A 9278-nucleotide genomic window follows, 5' to 3' on the forward strand; every position below is an offset into this window, starting at 1 on the left:
ATGTAATTGGTTGCAATTTTATCTTTAAACTTTTAAAAAGTTTTCATTTCTCCTCAAATCTTTTAATTTGCTTTTAAAAAACCCCTCTATCAGTAACTTCCATTGAAATAAAAATTACTAGGTTGAGAGTAAAAAATAAAAAACTTTAAAACATTGGAGGAAAACATAAAACCAACAATACACATGTACTTGTTCTTGATGTTTGAAAGTTTCAATTGCACATTAAAATCATTTTTTTTTTGGTTGGGTTATTAGTGTTGGTTGAAATATGAAAATTTGTAGCAGAGAATTGAGAGAGAAATTAAAGAGAGGAAGGATTTGCTGTTGTTCTAGTCGTGATCTCCATGAATATACCAGCACAGCAACATGGTTGCACAGCGGCGAAGAAGGTAAATTCTGGCTCTCTGCTGCTTCATCAAAGCTCCACACTTGGAGCTAAGCCTATGGCTCTGGCTCTTCATCTTCTCAGATTTTGTTTTGGGAACCAATTTACAGTGCACCTGCAGCTCAGCCATGGCTAACCCACCTCCAATAAAAGGTTGGAAAAAAAAAAAGGAAAATTCTGGAGAAGCTTTTTGAGGTTTGAAAATGGTGGGGATACAGGATCTGATTTATAGATAGGAAAGATAACTGAGTTTGGAAGGGAAGGGAATGAATTTGGTCGAGTTTGATTTTTGGGAGTTTAAAAGTTTTGTTTTTTTAAATTCCATTTCTTGGGATAGTGAAAAAGATTGCTTGTTTGATGTTGAAGTGAGAGAGTGAACATGGTCAAGTTGGAACAAACTTTTGAGGGCTTGCTTTGCAATTTGAGTCAGTTGTATACACTTTAATGTGATCCTAATGATTTAATTAATTCATATAATAGCAGCAGATGTATTATGCTAAAACGAACTTAGCTCAGCAGTAATTGACATAAATCTCTTAGTGCATGTATATATATGTATAATTGTACTATACGAGTAATATATTAGTGTTACGAGGGTAAATTTGACATTTTATTATTTGAACCTCTCTTTTATCCAAAAAATTTGTTATATTTACATAACTAAAATCAGGTGTTAAATTTGTTATTTCCTTTTTTTTTTGCCATATTTGCAATGATTTATCATGTGTTAATAACAAAGATATTGTTATAAAATAAAATAATTTTTATTATTATTCTAATTAAAAATAATATTAAGTATTTTTTAGTTAATATATTTGTAATTGGTCAAAGAAGAATGTAATATAGTATTCTATTAATTATCATAAACATGATTATAGAACATAAAAATTTATAGTAAATAACGTAAAATTAATAATGTTCCTATCTTGATTGATTTCATTTCAAATTTTCATTTCAAATTTTTTAGAATGTATTCCGACCCACTCTCACATATCTAATTGTATTAAAAAAATATTAAAATGAATATAACTCAACCATAATTGACATATAGCGTCGACCCTGAGTTCAAATTCTGTCTTCTATTTAAAAAAAAAAATTGTATTAAAAAAACATTAAAAAAAAAAGGGAAAAAAAAGGGAAAAATGATACCGATACGTGTATGTTTATCCGTCACGAAAAAATCCGATGGGTTCTTATCGGATTTGCAGCAGTTGGTGAGTTTCCATTTGGAGCCCAATCCGCCATTGCCATCGTCATCGTCATCATCAACATGCCAATCTGCACTGCAACTCTCGGATCTCTCTCCCCTTATTCCTTTCTCTCACACTTCGCTTCCACTGATTCTTCACCCTCCTCCATTCTCACCCACAACCACAACTCCCCCTCTAAACGCTCTCCCAACTTCCCCCCCAGACTCTCCCTCCCCGCAAATCCCGACCCCATTGCCGGAGTTCTTGATACTACTTCCCCTGCCTCGCCGGAATCGCTTCCACGTTCTCGGGTGAGTACATTCTTCATCCCCTTCTTTCTGATTGAACAGTTACTGGCCGGAGTTTAGGCTGTTCAATAATATATTGAATTGAACGGATTCCTCTACGCCTGACTTGAGTATTTCCTGTTATGTGGCAAGTTAAGCAGCGTAATATGCTGCCAACATTTGAATTCTGGTAGGATTAGGAAGTAAGTTTTTTAAGGATTTAGGGTTGGAGAATTTAGGGAGAGTTTGACGTAGTGGGGAAGGAGAGCAGTTCAGCTTATGGCATACCTAACATATGAAACTAAATATAGGCATAGCAAAATGACTAACTCTGCTTCGAAAACATTATATAACACAATCGAAAAGGAAATATGGTAGAAGAGAAGTGCTGCATTTCATCATCTTAATTTGTTGTTTTCTGTAAGTTCCTTCTTTGTGTTGCCATTTGCCAAGATCCAGGAGTGACCTGGTAGGATTGCTATTAGGATAGGTTGGGATATTATTAGGGTATTAAGGGTATATTAGTAATTGGGTTAGGGAGTTTGGTTATAAATAATGTGAGGGGGAAAGAATGAAGGTAGGTACTTTAGTGAGTATGATTTAGTCTTGAGCAAGAATACTCAAGAGAGGGGAGGGTCCAAGTATCTCGAATTACTTGTTGTAGTTCTTATATTTTGTTATATTTCAATACATTTCTAGTTTGGTTTCTATCATGACCATAGATGCAGCTGATTAACCAATTCAACCTTTCCCATGAAAAGTTTTTAGCCTGATTGTATATAGCTTTTGTTAAACTCTTATAATCTAATACTTGGTTTCTGCAAAGAAGTAGAGATCTGAGGATTGGAAGGCAGCGAGGGAATACCTTGATAGTGGATTTATCTATGAGGGTAGGATTGAAGGTTCAAATGCTGGAGGTTTACTTGTCAGATTTCATTCTCTAGTTGGCTTTCTTCCATTCCCTCAATTGAGCCCATCTCATTCTTGTAAAGGTAAAACGTTTCCTTAATCCTTTGTGCTATGTTATATGAACTTTGCCATAAACTTGCCCTGATAACGTGTCATATTTGACTTTTATTTCATCATATAATGGAAGAAAATGCTGGTTCCGACATAAGATTATTTGGATAATTATCCTTTCTTTTTTACTTAATGGTTCTTCCTTGGTCAAGCCTACTTTTTACCCAATAATGACTTGAATTTCTAACATGCTTTCCCCTTCCCTTCCCTTCTGAATTTCTTACAGAACCATACAAAAGTATCCAAGATATTGCAAAAAGCTTACTTGGTTCGATTGTACCAGTGAAGGTAATTAGCTTCTATAAATTTTCTGTTATTTTAATCATTTAAATATTTGAAATCTTTGCTTCTGGTAAACTGAAGACTTGTGTTATCTGTTCCATTCCCAATGGTTTATTGCTGAGAGAAAGAAACGCCTTAAAAGTCAAAGAAATAAGTTTTGGAAAATTTAATTGGTAAAGGATGTAACCGAATACAGATTGGTCTTAAACTATGAAGCATGGACCCTCTGTTTCTAGTAGTTTATGTGTCCAGACAGGAACACGTTTGGTCACATGCCAAACACGGATCCGACACACCAAAATAAGTTTTCAAATTTTATTTTTTATTCTTTAATTATTTGAGTTATTGGGGAATGTGGTGACATTCTAGCAACACGTTAATGACATTTTTAGGGCATGATTTTTTTTTTACCTAAAATAAATTAGTTCCCACTACCAGTTGGGTTGACCTAAATATATTAAAAATCCACTGGACAAACCCAAATTTATAATCTATAATTTATTTAAAGTTATATTGAAAAGACACAGACTTGGAGAAACATTTTTGTACCATTTTTGTACCATCAGGTGCACTTTGGACTGAGAACTTTATGATTTTACGTTTGTGCTTCATAGGTCTTAAATCTGATGAAATTGTAATTTTAACCAATCCAATTCAGGTTCAAAATAAATTTTATTTGTATAATAATTGGTCAGTGAAGTAAATACGTGGATCATATGGAGAGCTGTACCATATCGCTTTTATTCATCAAGTAGAATAGAGAATAATGTAAATTTAGTAGTTATGATAGCAATGAGGAACAAGTTAGGAGTCTCTTCCATTTGCATGGGTTAGTACCTTCACTCATTCATATTCACATTTATAATTTAACCATCTCTGCTTTTGGAATATTTAGGTGTAGGATGCGTTTAAGCCTATCTTACTTTCTGAACATGGATTGCTTGCTTTCTAGATTATCCAAGCAGATGAGAGAAACAAAAAATTGATATTTTCAGAGAAAGAAGCTGCGTGGTCAAAGTTTTCTGAGCAAGTTAGTGTGGGAGAGGTTTATGATGCTCGAGTTGGTTCTGTGGAGGATTATGGTGCCTTTGTACATTTACGTTTCTCTGATGGTAGTGTTCTTTCTTTGTAAGTCTTATTTGCTGATGTATTTAGAGATCAGTTGCCACTTATCTTCCACAATTCTGCAGGTCTTTATCATCTTACCGGGCTAGTACACGTATCAGAAGTTTCATGGGATCTAGTTCAGGATGTAAGAGACATCTTGAGTGAGGGTGACGAAGTGAGGGTGAAAGTTATTAATGTTGATAGGCAAGTTCTCTCAGGTTCCTTTTTGTTGCCAGCTAATTTCCACCTTCTAGGAAAATCTGTTATTTGTTATAGAAAATACACTGAATTACAAATACTTAACTCTTGATTTCAAACACTTGTTCACTACTATTATTTCAATTTATATCTTATTTCATATTTATGTTCCAAGTTGATCGTTAGGTTTAATTTATATTTCATTTAATAAATGAAATGGTTGGTTTCTTAATTAAAAAAAATATTATGTTATTATCGCCCCTAAGGGGCAGCCCAGTTGGCAAGGGCTTAGCGTCTCTTGGTCATATTGACTTAGAGGTCTCAGGTTCGAACCTTCGGGTGAGCCTAATATAAAAAATCCTTGATGTCTATCAGGTCTGGGTCTTGGGGCGAGCACAGGTGCCTCTAGGTATAGGGGCGCAAAGCTCTAATTCCCGGTACTTATTTGTCCAATTATTGACAGTTATACAATCTGAGTGTTGTGATGTGGTGCAGATGATAAGCTGAAGCTCATTCAACCTAAGTTTGTTTGTTGGTTAGTTACAGCTCTTACCGTTGTTTTCAGTGCTTTAGCAAGGGAAAGATATAGATATTGTACCAAACTTGCTGATGAGTAGAGGAAAGGAGAGAAGCGGTTAACACTCGGTTCTTCTATGTTTGTGATAGGATGCTTGACCTTTGTAAGGAAGGGGAGAGAGGCTGCAAGTGGGGCTGAAATGTGTTAAATGGTAGTTTTATCTTCGTTTGCATCAACCTCATAAACTTAGTTAGGGGGCAGGGGTGTGGTAATGTTAAAGAGGGAAGTTAGTTGGGAAGTAAGCTGGGGGAGCGGTCATATATAAGGGAAGAGTGAAAATGCAGAAAGTGGGAAACTAGAGAAGTCTCAAGGAGAGCTGCGGAGTCTCAAAAAATCCTGCCCCATTTTGTTACGAATCAGATTGCTGCTTTTTCTTTTTCATTGAGATACAATATATTTTACTCTGATTATGGAATCTTGCCAAAGGCAATCAATTGATTCTTGATTTCATTATTTGTTGCAAAAGGTTAAGAAAATGAAAACAAGGAAAAATAAGTGATACATTTGGTAAATTATATCGTCTCAAACTTTTACTCTCTGCGAATGCCCCTGTATTTCAGGACTGCCATTCTGAGTCTTACTTATTGATATATGCAGGGAAAAGTCCAGGATCACACTGTCAATTAAACAACTGGAGGAAGATCCACTGTTGGAAACGCTGGACAAAGTAATACCGCAGGTTGGTGAAACATTGTTTTACGCTTATAATCAACCTTTTCAACTACTCGCATCTCCTAATTGAGCTTTAGCTATACGAACGTCATAATTAACAGGATGGTTCTGCTGAACCTGATTCTTTCGGACCTAGAAGTGATAGCGAAATTATACCACTTCCTGGACTTGAAACAATATTTGAAGAGCTACTGCAGGAAGATGGGTATGTTACTTTTTTTTAGCTTCAGATATTAAGGTTTATTTCTGAAAATGTTAAAAGCTAGAATTGCTGGAACGAAAATAATGTCTGCTTTGTCCTTTCATGTTATCTTGACCTTGAGTTAGCAGTATGATCTTACTTTTGCTAGTTTGAATATCAGTATAGAAGATGTTCGTGTCAACCGACAAGGATTTGAGAAGCGGGTGGTTTCACAAGATCTACAGCTTTGGCTATCAAATGTAAGTTGTTTTGTTCCTATTATGTGGAGTTTAGTCACTTGCTTCAATTTCTCTCATCTTACTTTAGGCTCCTCCCGTTGAAAAGAAGTTCATTCTTCTTGCTCGTGCCGGTAGGCAGGTAGTTCTCCCTCCCTCCTTCTCCCTGCACACACACGCATGTGCACACTCACACTCACGCGCACACGCACACGCAGACAGATAGTAATCCATTAACTGTATGGTGAATATAGGTTCAAGAAATACAACTGACGACATCGCTTGATCAGGAAGGTATAAAAATGGCATTGCAGCACGTATTGGAGCGTGTCCCGTGATTTGAATCCGGAGTTCGTGTTCGATTTTGTATGATGATGTCTGTAAAGAAGATGCTGTCAATTCAATTGTTTCCAGTAAGATGTATATTTTGTTTGGTCTGTTCATCTATTCTAATTTGCCAAGGATCTTGTAAGCATGAACGCTCGATTGTTGTCTGACAGCGTTCTGCTTGGAAGATTTAGTCTTTGTTTTCCATATTCAATATAATAGTATCATTTTTGTGTTCCATTGAATTGAAACACATGTAAATTAGTTTCAATTTGATTCTTATACCTCTAAAAGTTGCATTATCATTTATATCTATAGATTAAAGCTTAGCAAACATTGCTATTGTTACTGAAAAATAACAGAAATCCAATCTAACAATTTATCAATATGTATGAAGATTATTTATTACTCTTTTTTTAGTACAATAAATGTGGGGACGAGAGATTGAATCTCCGGCTTCTAGAGTAGAAGGAAGATGCCTGAATTGTTGAACTAAACTCATGTAGATTATATATAAAATTTATAACGTGACGTTATGGGGTTTGATGAATCATATGAATTCAGTATCATGAATTCGAGTATAATTTCAAGTTATTATTTTGATTGAAAAGTTACACCAAACTTCTTGGAGTGGAAATTATGTGTAAATTTTAGGGGAAAATTTTGCTCATCCACTTGGCACAATATATAGCTCAAAGCCAAAGGCATAGCCAGCTCCCAACAACATGAACATTTCATCAACTAAAAATAAATATAATTTAAAGTGATGTAATTTTTTTTTCTAAACTTATTTTAAACTCTAAATGTTTAAGGTAAAATAGGGGAAATTTTCCATAGCTCCATTAAAACATATTTATACCAGTGTAGTCCACATCTTTTGAAGTCAAAACCATCTTCTGTTTCTAAATTATTTAAAAAATAAAAAATAAAAAAATCATTTTCTCTCTTACTAGCTAATTACCAATACCATTGTTTCAATGGGATTATTTATCTTCCTTATTTGTTTATTTATCTTTTTTTTTCACTGTTATTTAAATTTTTTTTGGACATCTCTACTTTCTTTTTTCTCTTCTTATTCCGACTGTTATTTCACTTCCTTCGAACCAATAAACTTTACATTGGAACAATTTTATATCTCCTTTTTTATTTTCAAATAATGTTTGCTTATTTTATTTTTATTTGAAGTTTTATTTTTCGAATAATTAAATATTTCTTTTGTCTAATTTAATCGATATTATAATTAGATTTTATTTATTACCAATTTTTATACTTTTTATTTTCAAATAATTAAATAATTGCTTTATCCTACAATGATATATTATAATTAAATTTTATCTGTTACCTATATGCAATAATAAATTGTAAACCTTTATTTTTTCAAAAAAAAAAAAGAGAAAAAGGAAAGAAATTGTAAGCATCATTAAATTAAAGCAAAAACTTAAAAAGAGTAGGTACGTAATAAAACTATATTTCTTTTTCCAAAGGATAAGGCAACATTTTTTTGTCTGGCAAACCTATTTTAACTACATAAGTAGCATCCATTTTCATTGCCTTTGACATACTTTTTTAAATTATAGGAACAAACTTGTAAATGGGGAAATTAGTATTTTCAAGTTATAGTATGTTTCATAAAATTAACCTTGAGTTAAATAACGTTTCAAATTTTCAAATTTAGAAAATTAGGGCTCTTTTAGTAACGTTACCGTTTCTTGTTTCCAATTTTATTAAGAAACCTAACCACTTGGTAACTATTTATGTTTCTTGTTTCTTATTTATTTTGAAACATTCTCAAAATTATATAAATGTTAGAGTCTATGCAATTCTATTCTTCTTTATAACAAATGAAACAACATAAATAAGAAATCGAAATGTTACCAAATGGGCTCTTAATGACCCAAGAGGGAGGGCACTCTCACGTGAAAAATAGGATCAAACATTGTTGGAGGTAAAATGGGTTTGTCACGTGGAGAGCTAGAAAAGATCGGTGTCATAAAATCTTTCCTCGGAACCTAAGAGATATGATGTGACCGATCTTGAAGCTCGACCAAAGTGTGACTTGTAAACTCGGTCAAACTATACTTGGTCGAAGGTAATGTCATGCTCCGACTTGAAGGAACACCTGACAGTCCATTCTTAACTAATGCCTTGCAGCACAACTAAATAGTCGGATGTTGCTATCACTTGACAACCTATAAATAGAAGCAACATTCTGAACCTATGTATGCAATCTAAATGTCGGCTTGAGACCCTAGATCGGACTCTCACTTACTTGAACGTCAGACTGTTCACTTTCTTTGAACGAGTCTTTTCTCATCGAGCTCGCTTTACAAGCTCATCCATACTGAGAATCATACCAGTTTTTGAGCCAAATCAGAAATCCCCACAAACAAACTTTATTCTTTTCAAAACCATTCATTCTACAATTACTCCCAAACACACTATTAATCGTGAGAAGAGGTGAAATAAAATTAACCACAGTAACTAATTAATAAAATAAAATACCATAAACTAGATTACAAAGAGAAGGCCCCAATATTTAAATACCTAACAAACCGTACTATATCAAAAATATATATATATATATATCTCTATATAAAAGCACGTCAAAGCTGAATTTTTTTTAATAATGATTATTTATTTTTACTTCTTTTTTTAATAATGATTAAAGGAATAAATACATAATTAATATATTATACTTAGTCTAATGATTGCTACAAAATAAAGGCTTAAAATATAATTCCCCATATGTCAGTTCTGCTATAATCACTAATCACTCATCCTTTCCGCATGCGCCAAAACCTTCATCCTCTCATAAT

General features: G+C 33.6%; 1 protein-coding gene across 4 annotated transcripts; it reads left to right on the forward strand.

Moving 5' to 3' along the window:
* The first annotated feature begins 1555 nt into the window (after positions 1-1555).
* On the forward strand, positions 1556-6702 carry LOC111014714 (Nucleic acid-binding proteins superfamily). 4 transcript variants are annotated; one of them, XM_088124489.1, is made up of 10 exons: positions 1556-1886; positions 2695-2854; positions 3109-3170; positions 4117-4276; positions 4355-4475; positions 5644-5725; positions 5820-5923; positions 6081-6159; positions 6227-6277; positions 6426-6702. In XM_088124489.1, exons 1-10 carry the CDS (start codon positions 1656-1658, stop codon positions 6471-6473), a joined length of 1098 nt encoding a protein of 365 aa, XP_087980615.1. In that variant the 5' UTR covers positions 1556-1655; the 3' UTR covers positions 6474-6702. The 4 variants fall into 4 exon arrangements, with proteins under 4 accessions (XP_087980615.1, XP_087980616.1, XP_087980617.1 ...); XM_022289517.2 differs by having other exon boundaries at positions 1557-1886; positions 6390-6702; XM_088124490.1 differs by lacking the exon at positions 6227-6277 and having other exon boundaries at positions 6390-6702.
* Positions 6703-9278: the final 2576 nt, after the last annotated feature.

The sequence above is a fragment of the Momordica charantia genome, assembly GCF_013281855.1.
Source record: "Momordica charantia cultivar OHB3-1 chromosome 5 unlocalized genomic scaffold, Mcharantia_2.0 BLBB01000005.1, whole genome shotgun sequence".
NCBI lineage: Eukaryota > Viridiplantae > Streptophyta > Magnoliopsida > Cucurbitales > Cucurbitaceae > Momordica > Momordica charantia.

Excerpts from the sequence above, each read along its gene's own strand:
- LOC111014714 (XM_022289517.2), top strand. The coding sequence starts at position 1,656 with ATGCCAATCTGCACTGCAACTCTCGGATCTCTCTCCCCTTATTCCTTT. Across the intron at positions 3,171-4,116 it reads GTTCGATTGTACCAGTGAAG|ATTATCCAAGCAGATGAGAG; the intron begins GTAATTAGCTTC and ends CTTGCTTTCTAG. Across the intron at positions 6,160-6,226 it reads TACAGCTTTGGCTATCAAAT|GCTCCTCCCGTTGAAAAGAA; the intron begins GTAAGTTGTTTT and ends ATCTTACTTTAG.